The sequence below is a fragment of the Sphaeramia orbicularis genome, chromosome 24 (assembly GCF_902148855.1).
Source record: "Sphaeramia orbicularis chromosome 24, fSphaOr1.1, whole genome shotgun sequence".
Taxonomy (NCBI): Eukaryota; Metazoa; Chordata; class Actinopteri; order Kurtiformes; family Apogonidae; genus Sphaeramia; species Sphaeramia orbicularis.
The window spans coordinates 18,072,203-18,099,374 of record NC_043979.1 but is presented as its reverse complement, the minus strand read 5'-3'; the positions used below and the strand labels follow the sequence as shown (position 1 = coordinate 18,099,374).

Here is a 27,172-nt window from a genome sequence, read left to right as displayed (position 1 = left end):
GCTACAAACATAACCAAACTTCAAATGTTTTGTAAAAATTTCCAAGGGCAAAAAACAGTGATTCATAGACAAATCTAAGCTTTTCCTTCCAGTGACCCATTTCCTCTATTTCTACAGAAAATCACCCACATTACTGTTGGATAAGTCATAAAATAAAGATTAGACTTCCTGCTTGTTTGGCTTCACTTTAACACTTTCACTTACATGGAAGCAGCGCAACAGTGGATAAAGGCCTGTAATCTTGAGTCTTCTCAGTTACACAGAACAAAAACTATCGAATCAACTACAATTTAGCTGGATGAATTCAATTAAGCATTTTTCCCCAAATCCCCAAGCTACTTAGTTGTACTAGGGAGTAAGGGCATCAATTAAACTAGCAGAGGCCAAAAAAAATGTTCCACTCAGATCTAAGGAGACTCTCCAGTGTCAAACCCATTGTGGAAAGAAGGGATCAAGAATTATTGACTTTTATATAGCTGTTTGCATAAAAGCATGTTAAAAGAATACAATTAGAAGAGAAGGGCCCAATGCTTCATAGTCAGTTTTTAAGTGCATGGACAGTAATGTTGTCCACATGCCAGTTATGCTTGCTGTTTTCTCCCCATGATTCCTAATCCTGTGCGATTTCAACACTGAGTGAGTACATGTCACCCTGCCAATTCTGGGCTGTCCACGGCTTAAAACTAAGCCTCAACAAGATTGAACAAATTGCAAGTAAAATGGCTTTATTTGTCAACATATTTCTTCTGCTGTTCTAATGGAAATGTTTGGCAATGCAGCCTTCATCAGCGTAATGAATGTGGTGATGACAGCCATGCAAAAACAGGAAAACATGTTCATAACAAATCCAAATTTATGCAATTTCAGCAATTTTTTTGGGATAGAGCAGAGTGTTCTCAGATTAACTGAAAGAAAAAAAGTCATAGTAAAAAGGTTTTAGTCTTTTCCTATTGACCCTGAATGACAGTTGTGTAGAATGGAGATACAGGAGGAGTTTGAGTTTCTAAGAAAACGGTAATCCTCTTTATTCTCACCCTAGGCTCAGCTGGAACCAATCTAGCTATATTACCCTCCCTGCCCCTGCCCCTGCCCCTATGGACTACAGAGCTGATATCCCATTCGATATGCTGTATACACGGCTGTCTCAACGCCAGAGGGGAGTGGTTGTCATTGCACTCACCTTTCCCAGTTATTACATGCTCGGTGGTTAGAAATCTGATTCCTCAACGGCACTTTCTCTGTCTGTCCTCTATCTCTAACTTCTCCCTTGGTGTCTGTCTCCTCGTATCTCCCTCTCTCTCCTTCCCTCTGCCACTCCATTCGAAATCTTCTCCCTGATAATACTTCAATGTCAATCCAGTCAGAAGGCTGTAATTCTCAGCGGGCTGTGTCTTTGGCAGGCAACAGTGCTAGAAAAGCTCCCTGCGTGTGCGAGATAATGCTGCATCTGACTATGGGGAACTTTAGCTGCTCTGTAGTGATTTACCAAAAGGGACAAGACATCCTAGTGGATAACATGGAAGTGTTAAAGTGGTATGTAAAAGTACATACAGTGTGTATGTGGGACTGCACATGGAGTGTGTGCAGTAGATGCTGAGTGCGGAAGAGTTTGTGTGACAAGTGTCTACATTTGCCTCACGTAAGTGCCTGCGTCATTACACACAAAGACGCCTTTGGGGGGGGGGGGGGGGGGGGGGGTTTGGCCACAAAGGGACAAAGCAAGCTTTTGACTGGTAGTCATGGCAACAGAGGAGAGAAAGATAAAGGGCTGCCAAGAAAAGCCGCGTTTAGATTACCACTTCCATTTAATCGTACACGGTTGTCGTTTGCAGTCTAGGCTTTGATAAGAGAAGGTGATGCAGAGGAATAAAATGATTGTAGAATGAATCATTGATAGCTGCCTTCCATGGCACATAAATAGCCACAGGTATGTGTGTGAAAATGAGAATGAAAACCAGGGGGAGAAGGGAAGAGAGAGAGAGATAAAGTCGGGTGGATGTCATTTAAACGCATGCCTGGAGTGACCGTAGGAAAACACTCGCAACCCGTTTTGCCCAGTGCTACAGGGAATGTCAATATGTTGCAATCTGTGAGAGCAACAAAGACAAAGATAGAACAAAGTGTCATAAACACAGAGAAAAAGACACAGAGAATTGTATGCACATGTAAATGTGTCACTTGAACATATATACGTATATGGGGGGCAGGCTGGGCAGCAGTGTTCAAGGACACATCTTGGGTGCACTCAGCTGTATGATAATATCTGCTTAATCCCTCGCTGCTAGTCATGTAGTATGGTTGTGCATGTGTCACAAAAAGACACAAAGCAGAGGAGAGCATGTGAATGTAAATGTGTTTGCCTGTATGTGAACACATGCATAGACGTGGATTCTGTGCATTTGAGAATCTGATGTACTCACAGGATATTTCTCCAGAGGTTCTGTCAGTAAGGCGTCCCCAATATCGACCGACAGTACTCTGCCATCTTCGCCTGCTGTTTTGGTCTGGAAGTCACGTACCAAACACAAACACACACATGCACATAATTATGTTATAACACACCTATAAAAATTTAATAAGTACCACAAAAATGGTCTATGGAGTCATTTATAGCTACAAATTGTCTCCCTAAAGCTTTGTCGGTGTTTATACAGCTGATCCAAACAGTACTGCTGATTTGAATCACTGAGGCGGTGTCTGCACCATCAGCACAAAGTGATATGTTGACTTACGAGTCCACATGGTTCTCAAAAGACAGGATGACAGGGAAGGGTGACGTCTTGAAGGCACACTCTGCGATCGCTTCAATCACCTCCTAATGGCACAAACAAAAACAGGGAGTATTTAACAACTATAAATTATACTGAAGCAAATTGTGGTTACTACCCCTTTACTGCACTAGGAAACAACAAGTTCCAAGCTTGTCTGGCAGCCAAAATGACCTATATCTACAATGTTATGATTCCCTACATTTGCGAGAAGGCCTGTAGGGAAAAATAGGTTACACTCCAAAAGCAGCATGTATTCTGGCTGCGTGGCATCCTCTATTGAGGCAACTGATGCTGGAGGAAATATTCTGTTTGTGTATCAGACGACGCATCCGGGTAACATCTGTGGTGTGGGTTTCGTTTTTGTCAAGACGTATTAAATGTGCAGCTCAGTTACTGAAGTTGCACAAACTTCATAGAGAGATGGAGATATGTTTACGGTAAAGAAAGCTGAGCTGTGATGTAGGCTGATTGTTCCGCTCCACTGAAGACAGTTTAACATCTCATATCGTATTTCTAAGCCACTGACTGTCTGAGTCAATTACACATCATTAATGACAGTGTCAGCTCAGTTAATGCCTTCATTTCCATTTACTCAGTCTCCCCCAATAAAAATGTAATCCAACCCTCTCCATCTGTAGCTCTATGTCTTCCTCCGTCTTTCACAACTTTTTGTATTCCACTCTCAGCTTAATTCTATTAGCCGTGTTCTTCTTCTTCTGTTACTTTCATTAAATCTAAATCTCCTCTATCAATCACCCCACCCGGCGGTGCTTCTCTTTAGGGCCATTCAGTGCATCCCTGTCCCTTACGATTTGCCATCTGCTGCATACATGCCCCTACTTTTTGTTTTCCCACTTATTCTCTGACTCTGCCTGCCTCTATATTTACTTTCATTTTCTGTGCCTGACTCTTTGTTTATCTCATCTTTTCTGTGAGTGTTTTGGTCCTTGAGGCATATAATCTTATAAAAGTCACAAACAATATTAAAAGCTACAAAACCTTACACTTTATATTCACTTTACTTCTTAAGCCTAAAATAAACTTATGTGTTAAGTGTGCATATGTTTGCAAGGATGCCTGCAAACATACTGGGGGAAGTGGGAATTACTCATATATTAATGTATGTTTAATAAACAGAATCTGCCTAAAATCTAAATAAAGCACACTGTGAAACTCAATTTTAAGCCTAAATTGTCTAAAACAAATCTGATATTAAAAAACGACCAAAGACCTAGAAGGCCAATTGAAACAAGGTGACAAAATACAGCCCTAAACCAATCACTGTGAATGATCTTTGAACTAATACTCATCATCATGATATGAAAATCATGGCACCTCATGGCAAATGTCAGCCTGAAATGCAATGAAAAAAAGAAGAAAATGAAAACATTGTGTTTACATGAGTCCACATTGGCCAGTCAGATAAAGCCCCAGCTATCTGTCAATCACCTTCAGATTGATATCCCCATCTCTCAACAACAGGGGAAGTCATGTACAAAACACACCTACGACTACCAAAACCACCAATGAATCAATGCTATTTATTCAAGACTTTAAGACTGTATCACACACTGAATTAAGTAGAAAGCTCATTGTTTTATACATCTGTATTACGGTATTGTCAAGTTTTCTTCTTAACCAAAACTCCAAATTTTTGACAGTTGGTAATATGACGTGTGTTGCATCAGCTGATAGTTTACATTATAGCTCTCTTAGCTCTGTTAGACTGAAAACAGCCACAGTAAAACCACAAACCACCTCCATTTTCTGTCGAGTTTATGTAATCAGTAGTTGCTCTAAAGATCTGTTTGGAATCAACCAAGTAAGATCAGAACTGTCACCAGGGTTCCTACAGTTTTCTACAAGTTAAATTTAAGACCTGTTAAGACAGTTTAGAACAGAATTTAATGTCCATTTCATGGCCAAACTGGCAAAAATTTGTAACTCCTAGAATTTAGGAAAATGTATTTATTTATTCCAAAGCCTTAATTCCCATCATTCCGAATTATTTCTCACCAGGGGCTGCAAAATTAGCAATAACTAGTTCCGAATTTCAATATAAATTGTCGAGTTGGAACTGAGTAGGACTAACGTTACTTTCTTTGCAGCCAGGGCATTTCCCAGACACATTTAAACATAATACAGCAAACAAGTTTATGGCAACATAACTTAAGACCTACCATATCAAATTTAATACCTTTTAAAGACTTTTTAAGGTACTAAATGCAGATTCGTAAATTCAGACTTTTAAGACTTTTTAAGAGCCTGAGGGAACCCTGTGTCACAGTTTAGTCTGAACTATGAATGAACAATCAGTGAACTTACCAAAGAAATAACACAACACAACAACTTTATACCTTCATAAGCCTCAGAATCAAACTCATCTATGTAGAAGAATGCAGTGATTTCATCATCAAATTCCATTCTTCTCATTTAGAGCTGTGTCCAGTGGTGAAAACAACAACAGAGCTTCTATCGCTTGGTCACTTTCTTTGACTCTAAAATATGTTTTTTCGCAGTTCTCATCCCATCTGGTCACTTTCTGATGCTTTAGTCAAATGCCCCGTCGTGGTAGTTTTCCTGAGTGGTCACATAAATCCTCTGTCCAATCAGTGTTAATAAATTCAGTTCATATCTCTACAATTCAGTACATTGGTGTTTTGGCAGAACTTGTCAGAGCTCTTCATTCTAAATAATCTAATGATAATTTTTGGCTTTTTTTTTTTCTTTGATATTTGAAAGTTAAAATACTATTGCCCATTTAACTGGTCAATTTGGTAGTGATGGGAAGGTTAGAAGTGCATGGGAAATAAAGTTGACAAACGCTATGGGGTTTTGAAAAACAGCCCTTGCAATTTTCACTAATGTGTTAAAAACATAGACACTGTGTAAAACAAGACGCACTGGAGGGAAATAAAACTCATTTAACGCATAAAGACCCAAACAGCCACGACCAACCAAAACCATCTACTGATCTAAAGTGTTTAATATCTGTTGATCCACTAATCCTATCAATACATCCTACTATAATGGACGTTCTGTGTCCGACACGTGTCAGGATGTTTGTCCCGATGTTGCAACACGGGAGGGCGTGCGGGTGCAATGCCGCTGTTGCACCACGGGAGGGCGCTATCATACAATGGCACCACGGGTACAATGTCACTAGTGTAAATAATTGGTGTAAAATGCAGTTTGTCATCTTTTCATGGTCATCAGATATGACCCATTTGGATGTTCAGAGGCCCCATAGTGAACACTGAAACACCGTCATCTTCTACAGCATTGATTCACCAGTAAAACCCATGGAGTTGGATCAATGACAGTGGATGGACACACTTATGTTAAGTTAGTGATATATACCGCATTTCCACTACGTGGAACCGGCTCGACTCGACTTGGGTACCTGATACTATTCCTGGAGACCGTTTCCATTACAGGATACTACCCACTTTACAGTACCTGGACGTCATAGCGATGCAGCGTGTTACTTCTGAGTTGTCTGCTCAGAGAGTTGCTGTTGTCTCATCAAACTCATGCTGAATTTTTATGTCGGCCACCGAAGACTGAATCTCCTGACTGAATGGTGTAGTTTTGCGGACTGTCCTCATGTGGATTAACCTACCACTACATTTACTGTCAACTTCCACATCTGGTTTTTTGTAAAACAGCGGGTCACAGAGACAACTCTCTGACCAATCAGTGTTTACACGTCATGTTTTAGTATCTGGTCCCCAGTCTTGGAACCTCGGCGGATGTGACACCAAAAAACTAGTACCGGGTACCAGATTCCAGATCCTTTTTCATAATGGAAACACAAAAATGCCGAGTCGAGCCAAGCTGGTACCACGTAGTGGAAACGCGGCAATAATTAATGAAAAGTCAATTTTTCTTCAGTTTTTTTCTGTTTTTGATATAATACTCCTCAACTATAATCTGAGCTTGTATGAACGTCTACATGAGCAGTAGATTAAATACAGGAAAATACGTGATTTTTACTGTAAAAACACAAAATACAGAGGGTAATCTTAAAATAAATGGTGATAAATCACTTAAGAAAAGTTAAATATAGAGGAAAAAACTATTTGGGAACTGCCACATAAGTTGCACGGGGTCTTTATGGGTCAAAGCATTGTTCTCTTTTAAATTAATGTTCCGTGTAATTGGTTGGGTATTCATGTGCAATTTGTCTGGTAAAAGTATGAGACAATCCTTTAGACAATCTATGATACAATGATCATATTGTTCAGGCCAAGTCTGTATACAAATATCTTAAAATGTACTTGACAGAATTAACGAAACCCTTGTTGTACAAACTTGTTACCTTAAAGGAAATTTCAGTTGTCATGGTGAAGCCGTGAGTGATAACAGGCTCTTCTTCAGTGGTGCGACCCTTCCAGCAGTCCAGTTCAATGCAGCGGCACCCTGACAGGAGAACTTGCTTGTACATTTCGACTGAAGAGTTCCCCGCAAGTTGGCCGGCTGCAATGAAAACATTCGACAAATTCGCATGAACAACACTACAGGTAACTTTAATTGATCAATGAAGTACCAGGACAGCTACAAAAGCACAGCCTCCTATTGTTCAAGAACTCATTAACCGCATTAGTTTCTAGCATGCAGTAAAGACAATACAGCTGTCATCGTCTCAGCCTGGCAAATCTCATCACCCTGTCACCATTAGCGAAGCAATTATTTCTTCACATTAGCAGCATGTTCCCCACAACATGGTGGGAATAGTGTCAAACTGAGCGACAGATCTGTGTTCGCACTTCAGGTGGTGTCATCTATTTCCTTCCTTTTCTCGTCTCACTTTCAATTATGTTTTTTTTTTTTTTGCTTAATCAGAATTTCCTTGCATAAGTTGCTAGATCTCTTTTAAACTCATTAGGAAAGCACTTTCTTTGCTAAATGAGACTGTCTTGTATACTGCATGAAACATTGCTTTAATTTGCTATGGATCAATAGGATGGAGATCCATCAACATGAATGCACAAAGCTTCTGCCACTCTAATTATCTTGAATTAATCTTTCTTGTAAGGTTGATGTATAGACACTGCAAAGACTGAAATGTACTGTTCGCTGCACTTCTGCGTTGCCTCCTGTAAAGTCACAGTGTGTGTCTTTGAGCAGACATATAGATAAACAGCATTCGTGAGAAGAGATTCAAGGGCTTGTTGTTTGTTTTTCCCATTTCTTCATTTTGCAGGCTCTGAGGCTGGCCTATTACAGAAATTCCATTTTTTCCATCGTTGGAGAAATTTGATCCACTTGAAAGATTCAATGCTCCCCAGTTCCCCTCGGAATAGATTTGAATAGATGAATTCTAATATCCATTGAAGAGAAAATGGCCTCTGTATTGTGCCTGCCATGCTTGTGCACTGCCAGGAGCCAGTTACTGTGACTACGAGTGTAAAGAAATATTTAACTCATGAATATCAATGAACTGAGGCTCATGGCATGACTTGATTGGATAACCTCTTGATAGCTAATGTGTGAAAGGGGTCTGATAAGCACCAGCACATTTGATTGACTGACCTGCGAGGTATAAAGTCAGGTGCATTCACTTGTGTAGCCATAATTCTATTTCTAAATGAATGAGTGATGTGTTCATGTGCAGAAGAATGAGGACATGCGTATGCAACCAGTCATGAGTAACATCGACTTGAGAGTGAGCGTGTGAGCACTAAACGGAGAGAGACAGGCAGGTTTTCAAAACAAACGCAATACATTTTTGTGTATATGCGCAGGTACCTGTGAGGTAAGTGTTGTGTGAGGAGTTGATGAAATAGTGAGAGAGGGGAAGGGTCATGTCTTCACTCTGGTCCAGTTTCTCAGGAGGAATGATGCTGTTCTCCTCACCATTCAGATACCGGGCAAAGCCTTCCACCGAGATCTGACCTGCACAACACAACGAAGCACAGCAAAGAGAAAACAATACAGTTAAAAAAGTGACATTTCTAACTTTTTCGTGACATAACGTGCTTTTTCGCAAAGACAAAATCTGAAGAGCTCTGGCTTATTTTCACACCACATTGGGCTTCAAACAGACTCTTACATATGTCTTATTCAGTGGCATCTAGTGGTGAAGTTGCATTCCGTGTCCCTTTCCTTCAGTGCTTGCTAAATAAATTAAGGCTCTCTCTGCACCCAGTGTTTAGTTTTCCATTTTAAGCATTTTTGAGGTCTATGGGGATAAATAACTCTGGTCCAACATCAAACCGACTCCGTTGATTCAGCGCCGCTTGGCTCAGTTTGGCCTCCGGTGCATTACATTTATACTGGATTTATCGTACTCCCTCACCATGGATGGTCATCAGAGTGACACAATATAAACTATCGTGATTCCATCTTCAGCGTGACTGCAGCTACAAGCAAGGTAACAATAGAGGAAGATGAAACTTAAAACTGACATCAAGCTAGAATGTAATTACTGACACTTCAAATCTGTGGTTGACTTATTTAGATAAAGGCTCTGATATTTTTGGGCATTTCCTGCTGACTTTCATGACCTTACGACACACATACATTCTGTTACAGCAAATAATTATGGACTGACCACTCTGAGCTGAGTTTGCATCACATTTAGTATCAATTTAAGCTACTTAGAACCTTGGCAAAAGTGACATTATTGTATCAGTGGAATAGTATCTAATACAGGGTGACCCAAAAAAACGGGAATTTTTGAAGTGCGTATTGGCAGACATGAGCAAGTGGCAGCACTGCAAGACAGTGACCTTGAGCAAGTAAACACACCCCCATTTTAGTTACACACCCCCATTTATGGATTTTTTGAAAATGAACAGGGGATCTCAGTCACTGTCACTGCGAATCGTTACGTGGAGATGTTACAATCCTTCGTTACACTTGAATTGAACAATTTTCCACACATTCAAGAAACCTGGTTTCAACAGGATGGAGCAACATCACACACTACACGGCAATCACTGGAGGCTGTGCGAGAATTGTTCGGTAACCGTGTGATCTCAAGATTCGGTAACGTTCCCTGGCCCCGTAGATCGCCAGATTTGTCCATTTGTGATTTTTTCTTGTGGGGCTATCTCAAGAGTAAAGTGTACACGACTCAACCAAGAACTCTGGATGAGTTCAAACAGAGAATTCAGGATGAAATTCACAGTATCCCAGCTGAGATGTTGCAGCGGTCAATGAGGAATCTCAACAGCAGATTTCAAGAATGCATTCGTACAGGAGGACGCCATCTACAGGAAGTAATTTTTAAAAAATGAAAATTCCATCATTGTTTCTTAAATGGCATGTTTTAAGGTTCCAATTACTATGAATAAAATATTTTTCTTCCATCACTCTTGGTTTTATTGGATTGTTAAAAAGTTCCCGTTTTTTGTGTCACCCTGTAGTACCTGGAGGTGTCTGCTCTCATGCAGTGGAAATATAGGTCACAAGTGAAACAAGTTGAGCTGATACTATCAGTGGAAAAGTGACAGTAGTGTGTATGGTAATGCACTTCAACACTGGATACCAAAATAATAAATTCAAAAAATACAAATATAAAATGAATATAATAATAACAAAAAAATTGTTATGGGCTACTGTAGAAACATGGCAGTGCAACACGTCAGACTTGCTCTCTTTGTAGATATAAAGCAGAGGTGTCAAACATACGGCCCACAGGCCAAAACTGGCCAAAACTGGCCCTCCAAAGGGTCCAACTGGCCCGTGGGATGAATTTAGTGAATTTGACGATATTAACAATCAACATACAGACTAATTCAATCTCAACTGGGTTGGACCAGTAAAATACTAACATAATAAACTAAAAATAATGACATCTCCAATTTTTGTCTTTGTTTTAGTGTAAAAAGTAAAATTACATGAAAATGCTTACATTTACAAACAATCCTTTCACAAATTTAAATAACCTGAACAATTATGAACAACCTGAAATGTCTTAAGAGAAGTAAGTCCAATTTTAACAATATTCTACCTGTTACTAAATGTTTTGTGTATTTGTAGCTCCATCTGGAAGTTGTAATGCACATATCACAATATAATAATATTGTTAAAATTGCACTAAATGTTCTAAAGAAATTTCAGGTTCATGTCATTCACATCTTTTTATAGGACAGTTTGTAGTTGAAAACATTTTCATAACAGAAATGTACTTTTTTTGCATTAAAATAAAGAGAAAAAGTTGAAGGTGTAATTGTTTGAGAGGCTATTATTTTACTGGTTCGGCCCACTTGAGATCACATTACTCTCTATGTGGTTCCAAAACTAAAATGAGTTTAACACCCCTGATATTAACAGTTCATTCAAAGGTAAAAATCTAACTAATTTTTAGGTTAATTGGAAATATTATATTCCCTTTCTGCAATTAAATCTCCCAACATCTTACAAGTCAACTATTTAATTTTCTGTTAGAAAATAAAATGAACAATGAAATCCAGACGCACCATATCTGTTTTTACCCAGATGTACTGAATGATGACTCCCACTAAATCATAAATTAGAGAATGAGGCAAATGGGTTTATTATTAGCCAAGAAAACCCCGCCTAAACACTGTCTAGGGCCAGGATTTGTGCCATGTACAAATATCATGGTACATGCTCAAGAACTGGAGACATGTCCACCAGGAATAAATAATGTGGTTTTCCAGAATGTCAGTACTGGCGCTAAAGGAAAATCAAAAACCCAGTAACGGCAAAACAATTGTGTGACTGAATTGCCTGCCATAAGGTGAAAAGCAACTGAAATTGAAAGAAAATGGATTGACGATGGAAGGAAAAAAAACACAACAACACATTTCCCAAACCAAGTGCTCTAAGATGTCAAGTGGAGGAGGACAAGAGGGGGTGGAGGTCTCAAAGGCAGACCTGGATTCAATAAATAATTGGAGAGGTGGCATGACTCCATTTCCGTGGGTACAGACACTGACACACAAGAACATAAGCCAATGAGAGGCTTTTGTTGGATGCATGGCTTTTTATAGCTGTAATTGGAGCAATCGTATTCTTTCAGCTGACAATGAAATAATCCAAGCATCACTTTTAAAAACAAATCCGCATTTAAATAGGTGTGCAATCATGCTCCTTTTTCTGTTTGTCAAATGTAAAACTTCCCTTGCAATGATCATTATATATCATTACATTAAAACAGTCTTTTCTTGTGTTGGTAAGAACAGTTGTAATATTTTCTCTTACCCCGCGCAACAAACAGTACACTGATGAATCCTAGAAATGAAGGGTTGCAAGTAATAAAAGAAAAGATGGTTGGTGAACAAAATTGATTTGTTCATGTATCACCTCCTTTTACATGTTTCTTAGACCTCAAACTTGCAACATGAGGGCTTCAGTGTGTCCAGAATGTGCTTATGGGTGCATTAAGTGATTGAGTATCTCCAGTACACTGCATACACATCCTGTAGATACATTCAAATAAAAGGTTAACTCACTTTATTATCCCCGTAGGGAAATTCGGTTTCATTTTTGCCTAATACACACACAGTAACTAACATTAGCATTAGCACATAGTACACATTAGGAGCAGTGAGCTGCCATTGAAGGCGCTCAGGGACCAGTTCCAGAACATCATCAGTACCTTGGTCAATGGCACTGACAAATAAGCAGCAGTGTTGAGATGTGGTTAGAGGGCAGATTACAAAAATGGCCATAATCACTAATTAAAGCAACACTGAGATTACATTAGTAGTTTAATTTAGCATGAAGCCGTATTCATTGCAACTGTTTGCCCACAGCCTTCGTGTTTAATCTGCAAAACCAGTGTCTCACTGATCTTACCCACTGCATTAACACAGGTGTAAAGTATACTATCAGGTATTTGCAATCATTAAATATTCATTGTGTGGCAAAGATGAAAATATTCAAATTAAACAGGTAATTTACAAAACAAACATGATTTTCCACATTTTAAGGTCCACTAAGTTGAGTGTTACATCTCGCCATATTAAGTGAGATAGGGATAAGAAAAGGCTGACCGTCCCTCCACTCTAGTTCTTCCCTCTTTATCAAGGTCATTCATGTTAAGCTTCGCCTTTTTGCTGTCATCTTCACTAAACATGCTTGAGACAGCGAATAAGGCTGAATAAATAAGTAATATGCTGCAGAAGAAAATTCCACATCTCTTGCCATCCGGGCACAGATATGTATTCCATACACATTTTCCACATGGATCACACACCACACCTTTATAGATTAAATTTGCACGAACTATAGAGAGCTCAACCTGAAACCAAAACACTTGCAGCCTCTTTCACCCACCTACGCACACATACACTTGAAGTTATGCTAAATATGCTAAGTGATGCACGCTCCACGGGTGCAGCAGGTCCCTCCGGCCACTTTATGCTAATTAATGCGGTGCCGCCCTCTGCAGAGTTGCTGGACTAATTAACGCTGGCTGATGTTTGTGACATCTGAGCTCAGTCGTACTCAGCTCTCGCTCTCTGCTTTCTGTCAGGACCTCCGTTTGACAGGCTGGGGTCTAACCTCTGCACCACACACAGCTTTCCTTGCTCCCAAGACATTCACAGGACAAATATGGAAACCAGTGTTAACATTGCAGGGATTAGAGGGAGGATCTACAGGTGTTATCGTAAAGGTAGGTCTGGAAAGGTGAAATTAAATCACAAAGGAGTGCAAATATGAAAGGGCTAGTCTCATGTAAATTACAATAAATCAGTTTTGGCCTCAATAAAGATGCTTTTGAGCTGAGAGGAAACATCCGAGGAAATGTATTCTGATTTTAATGATAACCTGTAAAACAAGACCGGACACAAACTGACAAAATCTAGCAATGTGTTCCTTCTCTACAATCACAGAAGATAAATATGTAATCACATGCCAGTAGACGCTTTGGATGTCTGAGGCCTCAAGTGTCTTCTTTCATTTAGCATTTGATTCATCTGACTTCAGACAATGAAAGAATGTCTAAGCGAGCTCAGAATACAGTCAAAGAATATGACAGAAGAGATGAATGAAAGGAATAATATAAGAGACGTCACACTGCAGAGGGAAAAAAGGAAAGAGACACTGAATATGGGCGGACCTAAGGGAGCCTGCCTACTATCATCCACTGAAGGGTATGTGCTTCTGAATGAACATGCATAAACATAATGCTTTTACAAAGTAATATTAAGCTCTACCCATCACACCAATTTGTGTACACTTCTGCATGCATGACTGTCCTTGAGAGAGGGAAGAGTTTGTGTACGAGTGTGAGTGAAGGTAGCATGTGGAGCTCTGGACCCTTCTGCAGAGCAGATGGCGGCACTTCCTCAGGCTAGATAAATACTTCACATTGGGAAATCTGTCACTGGGACAGAGAAGGGCACGCTTCCAGAGAGACTGGGACAGGATGAACACACAACATCACAGCATCACTGAGCCGAGATCAGAGACTAACGCCGGGCGACTGTCTCTTTGAATATGTTTTAAAAATTATTTGAAGTGCTTGATTCATTTTGTCAGGCATCTGAAAAGCCTGAAAAGCAAGCACTTCACACAGGAGAGTTGTTAATATAGCACTCTGCTTGAGTCAGATAAGGTCAATTTTGTTTTGAAGTAATCAGTGCTAAAACTAATAAGTTGGCATCATGCTAATGAAGAGTATTGTAAAACTACAGCTACTACTGGCAGCAAAGACATGCATTTTAAATGTAAAAATCTAATCTTAGACTGCACTAGTGGATTCATTAATATTCAGCTTTCTTAGTGCGCTGTCATGGGGGTTTACTCTGGCATTAAGTAAATAACAAACCAGTAATTTGCTTGATAATAAATGGAACACGGTGTAATATATGTCACCCATTCTGGCACACTTGAGCAAGACTTTCCGGGAGAGAAAAATTTGCATTGGCTCATGATGCCTGATATCTGGAGTGGGATGTTCTCCAGTTTTTTTGGCAGCTCTGTGTCTGCAGACACCTCACACAACATTAAAGCACAGCATGTCCAGGAGATGTAGAGAAAATCTGTCCAGCCATCTCATGTCATCTGTTTATGAATTTTTCTGTGCACCTCTTCAAATATTGCTTTTCATATTAATCGTGCGAGTGCAATTTTCTCTGCCATTATGAGGAATGCAACGTAATTTTAGTAGATACTAGAATGTTTATCACTGCATCAGTGTCAGTAGCTTTCATTTTTGCTTGTGTTTTTATTTATCTGCAGTCACCTCAGTTTTAGTTCCAATACGATGAATCAAGACAGTATTGAAATAATTGGTATGGTATGTTTGTCGTATGTTTATGAAATTTATTAAGAGAATAAATTTTAGATTTGTGATATGAAAATCACTCATTCAGAGGTTCAGTCAGCCAACTCGCCTGACTTGAAGATGTAAGTCTGGCGTTTTGCTCACCCTGTGGTGCAGCTTCGGGTAAGCAGCATGGCAGCAAATGTGTTGGCAGGCAGCACCAAGCGAGTAGAGCACTGGTGGCTTAAGTATGCCACCATATTAAAAAAGAGCGTGTTGGATTTATGTTGCAATTACAGGAATATGCCATGAATGACTCAAATTTGGCTGCCTGAACTAGCACACAGGCTTTACTCCAGTTAAGGGTCAGGGTTAGAATTAAATAAGCCTTAAATAAAAGTCACAAACACTGGTTGTGGTCATTTAACATACTGTATATGAATCATAGACTGTATAAATAAGTGGACAGAGCCACCATGACATCAGCCGTCGGTTAATGGACCACTCTTTTGAAGGTTTGAGTTTGTGTTTTAGTCATTGCCGTCTTGTTGTGTCCGTATTTGGACAAAAGGACAGAACGAGGGAGCACAAGTGGTGATGGCTAATGGTAAGGTAATGCTAAATAGCACCTTATGAACATAGGAACAAGGTAAATTTCATCAAACATTTGCATGAAAAAATTGAAAAAACAATCACCTGTCAAACTCTGACACAGCAGACATCAAATCTTCTATCGGTTGTAAAATCTGATTAATGGTGCAATAATTCACAAAACCACAAGTACAAACATTATAGCAGGGGTGTCAAACTCATTTTAATCAGGGGCCACATTCAGCCCAATCTGATCTCAAGTGGACCAGGGGCTCGTTTCTGCACTAGTAAGCCCAGCACAAGGCAAATGCGTCTATTTAACGCATTTTGCGCCATCCTGCTTCTGGGCTCGCTCTTTGTTCGTTAACAACTAATGCAACGCAAAATGCGTTTGTGCGTTAGTTCGTTAACCCCAACGCAACGCATAATGCATTATCCCGTTTCTGGGCTAGTTCATTAAAAGTGTGCGCTCGCCCAGTTCCTCGCTAAAGAGCTGATTTTAAGGTGGACCTCAGAGGTCCGCGTTAGAAGGAGGATGTATTCTTGTAGCTTCATTTCACTTCACTTCTGTCATGTATTTCCTTTGAAACATTATTTACATTTGAAAAAGAAGATTTTTAACACAAATTTGACAATATCTTTAATAATATCAGATTTTTCCCATGGACATTTTGCACCGATAAAAACGAATTTACCAAGTGAGGACTGATCCACTCACTGAATTTTATTCTCTATTGATTTATGGATAAATATAGATTAGTTCAGGACAAAGTGGGTGTGGCTTTGAGAGAAGAATGAATGAATGAATGAATGAATGAATGAATGAGAACCGTATGGGGCCAGAGCCATGAACTGGTGCCACACACACCAGCGGGGGTGTGTATCTGTGCGCGCGCGCGTAATGAGATATGAGCGCGTGGATGAGAGGAACGGAACAGAGTTCAGTTTTTCTATACAATCTGTTCGTCCTTTTGTTCAGCATGGTTACGACCAACAGTGACCGTTTAGAGTTCTGTTAATAAAGTCACCAGTGCAGAATAACTGGGGTCATCCTTAGACGTCCAGCCCGAGGCACGATATATATGTGTAAATAATTCAATTCAGTTCAGTGTGCGTGTGTGTGTGGGGGGTGGGGGTGGGGGGGGTACATGCAGACAGCTGAGGGGGTCCATCTATAGTCAGATGAGGGTGAGGAGGTCCATCCAGACAGGTGAGGGTAAGGGAGGAGGTCACAGGTCCGGGCTCACAGATAGCCTATAATGGTTCTTCATTCTAACCATAACGCTGTCAGATGATTGGAGCGGGGGTGTTCATTCTGGGTTAAATAGTGAACGCACATGTTTAGTGCACCCTTCAACGAAAATAGTGAGCGAACGATGGCTTAGCAAACACAATGAGCGCAGAAACAGATTTTGTATTTGTTAAGCCTCTGCGTTCGCCGACCCATTGTTCGCTCACTGTTTGCGTTCAAGGGTGCACTAAACATGTGCGTTCCCTACTTAACCCAGAAACATGCCCCAGATCAGTAAAATAATAACATAATAGTCTATAAATAAAATAGTCACAAAAATATTTACATTTACAAACTATCCAAACAAAAAATAATAAAATTTTTGAAGAAAAATATGTGCAATTTTAATATTATTATCCCTCAACTTATCATTTATACATATGCATGACACAAAACATTTAGTACCAGGCAGAATATTGTTAAAATTGCACTTAATTTTCTTTAGACGTTTTAGGTTGTTCAGGCTAATGTCATTTTATTGTTAAAGGATAGTTTGCTAATGTAAACATTTTCATATCTGAATGTTATTTTTTTTCACTAAAACAAAGGGAGAAAAATTGTTTTCATTATTTATAGGTATAATGTAATTTTTTTTTCAGATTAAACCCAGAAGAAAATGTTAGAGTCATTATTTAAAGGTTATTATGCTATTATTTTACTTTACATCAAATTGGTCTTTCTGTTATCCCTGAACTAACTCCCTGAACTGAATGACACCACTGACTGTTAATATCTTTAGTGTAATTTTTACACTTTGTAAATTCAACCCGTGGGCCAGATTGGAACCTTTGGCCACCTTTGGCTCTCGGGCCACATGTTTGACACCCCTGCATTATAGGGTCAAGACAATGTGATTGCAAATTGATATGGACACAACATTACTTCCTCACTAAATCAGTTTCAGCTGCTTTGCGTACTGCAGTGCCACAAACACAAAACAGCTGCACTCCTTATGCATCTTTTCACTCTCTTTTTCTCACACTCATGCGTCTTATTCATATAATCCTATTCTGGTTCATAAATGGCTGGGGAAATGCTCTGTTGAGTCTGACGGTGTTTGTAGTGAGTGAAATATTTTAGTAGTGGTGTTTGGTGTTTGGTGTGTGTCTGTGTGTGTATTTACAGACTTCTAACATTCCATTCCTTGGCACCCCACTATGTCACTTCACTTTTGGAGCCTTTGGACACCATGCAGCAAGGCTGGCTGTTGCTATGGTAACAGCCCTGACAAATTTATTGGAGCTGGGGGGCTTGAGCAGGGGGTTGGGGTAGGTAGAGCCTTACTAGGGTTGTGCGACACTGGGGGCATAAACCCTTAAAATAATACACCGTATGTCAGACTTGTAGAATAGATTTTTGCCATACATATGTATATTAAAAAAATACTTTCAGGAGCGGTTTTATGTGCTGTTGAATGTATTGTTGGTGTTTATGTTCACACACAGCCATGCTAATGTGCCTGTGTTTGTACAAACAGACACTTGAGCCACTGACCTTTCTGCGCCAGCGAAGTATTGGGCTCATATTTGTCCACCAGTAGCTGGACCTGCTCTGGTTTGAGAGGAGGGTAGAGAATCTCATTGAGGCGAGGGTCTCGTTGTTTACTGTTGATGAACTCTGTCATCTGCTCCACGGTAAGATATGGACGACTCTTCGCCCCCCTGAGGAGAGGATTGACCAGATGAGGAGGAAAGAGAAAAAGGTGAGTAGTGAGAACGCGTGATGATTCGGCAGGATATGAAAGCAGGAATGAAAAAGTGAGATAGGAGAAAATGAAACGAGGAGAGGATGATGGAGGAGGGAAATGGTAATTAAAACATGGAGATGTGAAGAGGGAGAGCAACAGACGCACTAAGGAGCTGAGGATTAAATGTTGTGTTGAGTAAATTATGAGATTTGATTAAAACGCCTTTCATATCTAAGTCTGTTTCACTGAATTATCATCTCCATATCCTCCTGGCTCTCATGCCATCTCCCTTAACTGTGATTAAATCTAGATTTATGATTTGGAGTGGCCCTTGTTGAGCTGGCGTGCTGCCTCAGCTGATGGTCTGAGTCCTAAAGGGCAAAGGAGGTCTGCTTCTGGAGCAGCGAGAGCACCCAGGCTACGGAGTTACAATCAGGACTAGAATGACATAGTTTCACACACTAATGAAGTCCTTATGAAGACCATTATGAAAAAGAACAGCAATCTTGAACCTGCAAAACCATATTGCCCTATCAGAACTGGCTACCATAATCTAGTGACAGAGCGGGTCTCACATACAGTTGTACTCATACCTTTACATACCCTGACAGAATGTGCATGGGACGGTCTTGAATGTTCCAACATGACAATGACCCAAAACATAAGGCCAAGTCGACCTGTCATTGGCTACAGCAGAAAAAAGTGATGGTGAAGGAGCGGCCGTCTCAGTCTCCTGACCTCAATATCATTGAGCCACTTTGGGGAGGTCTCAAAAATGCAGTTCATGCAAGAAAGCTCCAAATCTTAAAGGAACTGATTAAGGTTTTGGGCAGCTTTACCATCTGAGAAAATAAAGTGCCTCATCCACAACTACCATAAAGACTTCAAGCTGTCATTGATGTGAAAGAGGCCAATACAGAGGATTAAGAACTAGGGGATGTAAACTTTAGATTAGGGTCATTTGGACAGTTTCTGTTGTCAGTATGATTTAAAAAGAGCAAACACATTTGTTTGATAATAAATGGCTTCACCCAACCACTAGCCACGAGAGAAAGAAAGTTTTTGTATTATCATTCATATTTTCTGAAAAATGGCCTAAGAATCAATCACAAATTCTGTCAGAGTATGTAAACTTATGAGCGCAACTGTAGTTTCCAGTTTGCTTTTCTCAAACAAATTTTTTTGTGAATTCCAGACATATGGGTGTATTTGAGGCTGCAATGATGAATCTGAGAAAAACATGGTTCTTACACATCACAGAAGATGTGATCCAGCTCAGGCCGAGAGCAGATGTTGCTCAGGAACATGTTATAGACCTCCGGAGTGAAGTCTTCCTGGGGGATGGAGTCATTCTGTAGCACACAAAACACATAGGTCAAATTCAGGGAAAATATAGAATTATGTATAATGTACGTAACACTGCGGAAAAATGTTGGTGAATCATCTACTAGTGACATAATACACAGAATAAAGAATACATTTAACAAAAATATGTATATTGTATGAGAACTGTTTTTGTTTCAGTGTGGTGCATTAGTTCTATAATGTCAAAATGGGTGCATGTGAAAAATTTACAAATGATAAGCCTGATGCAATATATTTTATTTCAACTATAATGTTCTGATAATGTTTTAATATCTTTAGTAATATTGATAATACTAATAAGAAAAGTGTGGATGTTCTATTAAATTGCTCATACCTGCCAGTAAAGTGTTTTGCGTGTGACACCTAATAGGGCGACTGCAGTCTCACCCACTGATTGGCAGAATGACAACTTCATGAGTGGTCAGAAATCTTATAACCTGTACTAACATGAAAAACTAAAAGGGACAGAGTTGGTTTGTGACTCCATGGAAACAAGCCCACGTTTTCTGTCAATCAGGTGAAGTTACCCTCACATAATTTCAATATAATTTAACTGTTCTTACTCTCACATACACTCAAATTAAAGGACTTGGTGGAAATTAAAACAGCACAAATATTAGACAAAACAAGAAATAAATTACTTCCAAGTAACATACACAGATTTAGAGGGTGGTTATAACGACAGACGGAAACGAAATATGAAACAACATTTAGAACAAATCTTTAAAAAATGTGTATTTCCTGTTGTGGAGTGGTTTTGTGGAATTGAATGGAACTAAATATCAAAAAGTGTGAAAACATCACAAAATTTAAGATGTATAAAAACCTTATTTTCCAGAGATATAGTAACAATGAACCGGAGTACAACAGTAACAGTTATTGATGGTATCTAATCATTTGTTCTCTTTTTCTGTAATTTAATGACTGACCTATTCTTTATATGGACTGTACACATTAGCTGATTAACCAAGTCATGTAAAATCGGGTTAGGACAATATAAGCTTGGCTTCTTCCTACTCCTTTTCGGACATAAAAAGCCGCAATGGAGTAGCTGTATATTGTGTGACATTTGTTTTCTTTTTTTGACATATTTTCTGTAATATATTGTCCTGTTTATATTAGTAATTTCCTTTTACCTTTTGTTCACCTTCATCTTTTGTTCCAGGTTTATTAACAGCAAGTAACTCACTACTGTTGGCTGGGACTACAATATTTGTGGGGGGAAGACAACACACACCCATATAAAAGAAGCATCCAGGCTTTCCCCTGCCCTCAGGTTTTAGTTTGTATTTCCCCGGCCTGTCAGTGTCCATGGACCACTGGTTCTTTGGTAAACCACAAAGATCAGTGTTGAGTGTAATTTAAGCAGGTAATAGTTCGTTTTACTCCCGACTGAGGGGGTGTGTTCCTTTGGGAACGTGACGTACGTGAATACCATCTATGGACAGAAACAGAAAACCTAAGTTGTACTGTGCAGATTTTACAACGCCTATTGTTTGAAAGAAAGACATCTATGCAGCCGGCTGATGTGTCATCAAGAGCTGCCTTTCTTGCCAGGGGATGTTTTTCAACTGACCCCGACCTTTGGTGTCCCTCTCCAAAGGGTTGCACATAAATTTGGAATGAAACAATTAACAAGACGATAACTGCCTCTAATTTGTGCTTGGAGTTGAACAAAAAAAAAAACTGTGTCCATGAGGGCCCTTTATAGAGCTATCAGAGCCAAACAGGTCTGATAAAGTCGCAGTGTGCTCGGCAGTAAGCAATAGCATTGTGTCAGTAAGAAACAGAGCAGAACCAAACAGAGAAAGAAAGAAAAGGGAAACACACGGGGGAGGGCGACAGAGGTCAAGCCCTGCCGAAACTCAGTGAGTCATTCTTAAGACCTTGGTGTGAGCTACGTCGAGTGTTCGCTTTTGCCTGTGAGTGTGTGTGTTTAAGGGATTAACAGCAGTACCATTTAGCTGTAATTACTTCCACGTTGGAACAACAGCAAATCCCACCAGACCTTCATACAGCAACGTGCTTATACCTCCTGTTCTCTCTTTCTCTCCTCTAATAATTATGTATAGTGTATTTTATTTGTGCATGTGTTTGTATTTGTGTGAATGAATTCATTCTGTTTGTATTCAAAAGCCATTCATTACAGCAACAATGTGTCTGCCCTACTGCATAGGCATATGCCTCAGCATGTGTTGCATTAAAAAATATTTTCTCACTTACAAAACCTGCAAATTGGTTGCTACCTTTTGAATACAGGGATTACTTGCTGTGATGTGGGAAATGTTTACATCTCTAAGGGGCAGCTTCTCTCTAGTGACATCTCAGAAAAGTAAAGACACGACAACTTTTATCATCTTCTTTGGGTCTATTTGTTTCATTACATCCAAGGCTAAATCAGCTGTGAGGGAAGTCATGCAGCCATCCGGAACATAAAATACGACTCCAAACAAATGAGCAAAGCAGTAATCAGCTGCTGTTACAGGAGGACAGAGAGGAGAGGACAGACTGATGGATGAAGACAAAAGATGAAAAGGCTTAGAGATCGAGATAAGAAAGATTGGCCAGAGAAGAAGTGGTATAAACACGAGCAGGTTCAGAGACAGAGGAAATATAAAGCAACAGAGACATTGAAAAAATAAAAAAAAGCTACAATATTTTGATGCCTCACTCTGCCAGATGGGAGGTTACAGTTTTCCAGGGCTGTCTCCACTCGCTTCCTGTCTGCTGAGAACATCCTGAAGATACTGCAGGGACAAAAACACACACTTCTGAGTAATCTCACAATATGCCACACAAGGCGAGAGCTTCCACTCTGATTCTTTGTGTCAGTCTGATGAATTCATCACAGCTTTGATACTTTTTCAGAACATGTCCTTTGAGAAAGTTTAGCTGAAGCAGCAAACAGCATTAAGGTAATATAAATAATTTAACTAAAAAAGAGCATGCAGCTGGTGGAAGAGCAACAACAGAGAAATGTTAAGGAACAGGATGACAGACAAAAACAAGACAGAAAAAATGTAAATATAAGCAGTGATATTTTCTATGACACGAATAATGGTATTGTATTTCTTCCTCTTACAAACCACTCTCATCAAAACCATTTAGAGACATTTCTCTGCCTTCATTCCAGTTTTCACCATATTAATAAATTCAGGTTTGGGTGAAACGACTACAAACGAGTGTTATTTTATTACTTTGTCATCATTTTTTTGAAATAATTTCTTCCTATGTGTGTAACATTGTGTATCTGATATTTTGCACTAACTCATGCATATCAGTGGGTGCTACAGATATAGTTCACATCTGCAGAGGCACTGTGAAAACTATGTAGTTGATGGCCTCTTTGTTTTAAAGTGTGTACGATGCAGAATGAGCTGATCTGAAAACTGTTGGCTGAATTATCTAAAGTCCAGATGGCAACATCATAAAAAATGTGTAATTCTTCATAGATGTGATAAAAACTGAGGCATATTTGTAAGCACAAATCTGCTCAAATGCATTTGTACTGTTGTCATCTGTGGCCATGTCTTAAAATGCATTACTTTTTGTATTACCATGACAATATGCACTATTGTATCACAGTTTCACAACACCACAAATGACTAGTCACAAATGAACCCTTTCTCTTCTCTCTATTTTCAACAAATATGCATATAGAAAATAACACTGCACTGTATAAATACATCCCTCCTGTCAACAGCAAAATATCTTTAAAGGAAGATGTTGAGTTATTTTGATAAATGTTAGAAATGATATGTTCCAGCAAATCCAAATTATAAGATCATTCATGTATTATATGCGATTATTCAGTGCAAGCACCAGCCTATGTGGTCTCATTTATGACTGAAATATCATCTGTGGTACAGGCAGTGGTCACACCAAAAGACTGTAAATGTTGAGTATTTTGGATAAATAGTCCCCTACATCAATGTCATTTTGAACAAGAATTCCATTTATGAAGGTACTGTAGCGGTATATAAATACATATAAGCCTAATATTATATTATATTATATTATATTATTCTAGGAATTACTCATAGGGATTGTTCCCCATCAGCAATACATCTTAAAGAGGAATGCTCAGTTTTTTTTGTTTTGCTCATGTATATACATCTGTTTTGTTTTGTGTTTGTATTTCATCTTTTTATTACTTCTGAAATGGGTAAAAATATTAAATGCTGATCTGCCTTTCTCTGCCACAGTCATGTTGAGTTGAATAGAGACCGTGCTTCATGTGCATGGCTGGGCTTATCATTCATTTCAATCTGATGTATATAGACAATAAAGCTAAATTATTGTGTGAACTCCAGTGCTGTTACAGCCTTCTCCATTTGTTTGAGTCTGCGTTCATTGGCCGTATCCTGTTTTAATTACATTTAGAGGTATGCCTGTGCAGAACCATTGGCACATACTGTATGCTCAGTGGGGGACCAGACTCAAGCTGACATTAGTCAAGCTGACATGTCCTCCCAGCGAGGAGGTTAATTCCCTAAACGGCAAGGAGCGTCTCCCTGCCTCTCTGTGTTGACACCCACCGCTTTCCTCTGCGGCTCCAAGGGAGGTTATCGCAGAAGTTCACCACTGTCTGCCTGAATACTCAACTTGACTAATGGAGAAGGAGGGACTTGGTTCCTCAATGAGCTGATGAGAAACTTGCAGATGAAAAAAAAAACAAAAAAAACACGAACACAAAACATACACAACTAAGGAAATCCTCACACACCGGTGAAGGGACACTGGGAACAGATATAAAGAAGACTTTCATGAACCCTGTTACTTCAGACTGACATGCACAGAAGCAATGAAGAACAATGGTAGAAATAAAGACACAAATGCACTGCAGAGATAGATTAAAGAATAAACAGGCAGCAGAGGAGAGGGCTAACATATTTGATGCATGGAAAAACAAGGCGGGGGAAGGCATGAATTGATCAAAATAGAGTAGTGGCGGTAAGGGAGAGAGGGATGAGTCAGACAGACTTACTTCTTGACAGGGATTCGCCCCTCAGGGTTGAGCTGCAGCTTCAGTCGAACGTATCTGCATTGGACAGAGCACACGCCTTACACAACATGTAATCAGCAGTTTGTCTGTGTGAGTAATGTCCTGACTACAAATGAATTCCTCGCTTGGGTTTACATCTGTGACTGATGACCATGTCCATAATCATTTACTATATCTGTCCAAGCGCGCATACTTATGAGACACTGAATGCATCACTGTACTTAAATACACACTGGTGTCTTTACCACGCACCGCAATGGTATATATTGTATATGACTTCTCTTTGTTGATCATAAATATCTGGCTGCGTTTACATGGTAAGTTGGAACTGTGGATAATCCCAGGAAGTCTTACATTGGCAGCACAGAGCCATGCAGCAGCAACACAGGCAGCGCAGCCTGGGCTATAAATAGCTTAGCTGCAACAGGAGCCATCATTACAGGCTAAGCTTTAAGTGGCTGCTGGCTAATAATTAATATCCATTACAGTGTCCACTTCATAGGGCAGGCCGGCCGCCACAGGCAAAGTCACTGATGACTATAATAGTTAAAGAGGCCAGACTGGCTTTTGGTCTGGTTTGTTTTTCACCAAAAAGAGGGAAATGTGAACGGTTGGCTGAGAAAGTGCTTGCTAAGAATAGCTTTAGTGACCCAAGTTTTTCTTTAAAAAAGCTAAGCAAAAGGAAAGAGAGGTGGAAAAAAAAACAGAAAAAAAGGATGTGAAGAAGAATTTGAGCCAGGTAAGAACAGACTAACTATTAGGTGTTGCCTGATGTTTTCATTTGCCTCACAAGTGCTTGTATTATTTATTACAATGAGGAGGGAAAAACAGATAACGCTCATCAGACTCCTTTCTGTTTAACCTGCTGCCTTCTTTGTTGGCCTCTCTTCTTTTTTCTGCTAAAGGAGGAGTATGCCTTGAACAGGGGGCCGGTTCATCACAGGGTTGACATATGGAGACAGACAACAATTCACACCCACATTCACAGCTCAGGGCGAATTAAGAGGCCCTATTAACCTATTAACCTATTTTTGATGGTCTAATTTAGGATTGATTTTATAGAACATTTAATGTAATGTGTTATATTTTAACTATTAGCTATTGTCATTGTATGGCAGCAATTACTTCAGACATCACACTTGCGTCACCAATGAGCATGATTTTAAAGTGATTTTTAGAATTATTGCAATAATTGGAGACAAATGTGAAAATGCACAGTTTTTAGTCAGATAATATCACCCCCAAACTATGACTCTAACTGCAAATGCAGCACTGATGTCCTGGCAGAAACCTATGTATAGATCGGATACCCGGGAGTATACCATTCATGTCATTTGGTACCTACTTAGATCGCTAAAGCGAAGGCAATGATGTGACAGAAAGAAGAAATCAATGTTCACCTGGAGCTGGAGGAAGTCCCCGTGTTGTTCAGTTATTCATGAGCCTTAAGTTTTTTATTAGTAGTGCAAGGTTATGTCCACAAAAACCTAGTTCTGGCAGTGGGTTTGTCAGTTTTGCTAGAAAATAAACCAGGTTTCTTCACCTAGTACTACACCAATAAGTCTCTACTACACCCACCAATACAAATACATGTATACTCTTTTTGCATGGGATGGAATCAGAATGCTAAATTAATGAGTAGCAAATGAGTTCCCAGCATCAGGGAACATCTTGACGTATAATGTGCAATTTGAATCCTAATCATGGCTCCACAAAGAAACATTGTCCAGGGAGCCACTTCAGCCTTATTGTATTGATCGAAAAAGAACATCTTGAAGCAATCAGATATTTGAGGACATGCTGGGTCCTATTTTGTTTCCTGTTGCTTGGAACATTGCCATCTATGCTGCCCCCCTAGGTCCTAAGTGCTAAGAGCCAGCAATGAGAATTTACCACATGCAGGGGAACATCAACATCACTTCAGGGATGGAGCTTCCTCATAGCGTAGTGGTGGTATGACACAGAACTGCCTTATTTGTAAGCAAGCAGTGCACAACAGCTGCTGCTGTGAGCAACCAGCGTGACTACTAAACCTGCTCTATTCCATCCTATTCACCTCTCTCTGTAGTATGTGATCGATGACCACTTTTATTGTCTCATAAGTCAATTATGCACCTCAGGGGTGCCAGTTAATGGCTTCTGTTCACTGATAAACATCAGACAGCTGGGAATTGTCACCAAACAAAGCCCGGCATATTCTCTCAGTACAATACTGGAGCTTCATATTTAAAGCTATACTGTGTGATGTGGCATTTTTACACTTTTCTTTTGT

At 39.6% G+C, this 27,172-nt stretch overlaps 1 protein-coding gene across 1 annotated transcript in view; it reads right to left on the bottom strand.

Annotated features, from left to right (window-relative positions):
• Nucleotides 1–27,172, bottom strand: part of LOC115415449 (1-phosphatidylinositol 4,5-bisphosphate phosphodiesterase beta-1) — a 142,187-nt gene that overhangs the window by 37,024 nt on the left and 77,991 nt on the right. The window contains 9 exon segments of the mRNA XM_075353460.1: nucleotides 2,421–2,461; nucleotides 2,464–2,504; nucleotides 2,733–2,815; nucleotides 7,093–7,250; nucleotides 8,523–8,669; nucleotides 18,338–18,504; nucleotides 19,782–19,882; nucleotides 22,567–22,642; nucleotides 24,883–24,936. Of these exon segments, the coding sequence (XP_075209575.1) occupies nucleotides 2,421–2,461; nucleotides 2,464–2,504; nucleotides 2,733–2,815; nucleotides 7,093–7,250; nucleotides 8,523–8,669; nucleotides 18,338–18,504; nucleotides 19,782–19,882; nucleotides 22,567–22,642; nucleotides 24,883–24,936 (868 nt within the window).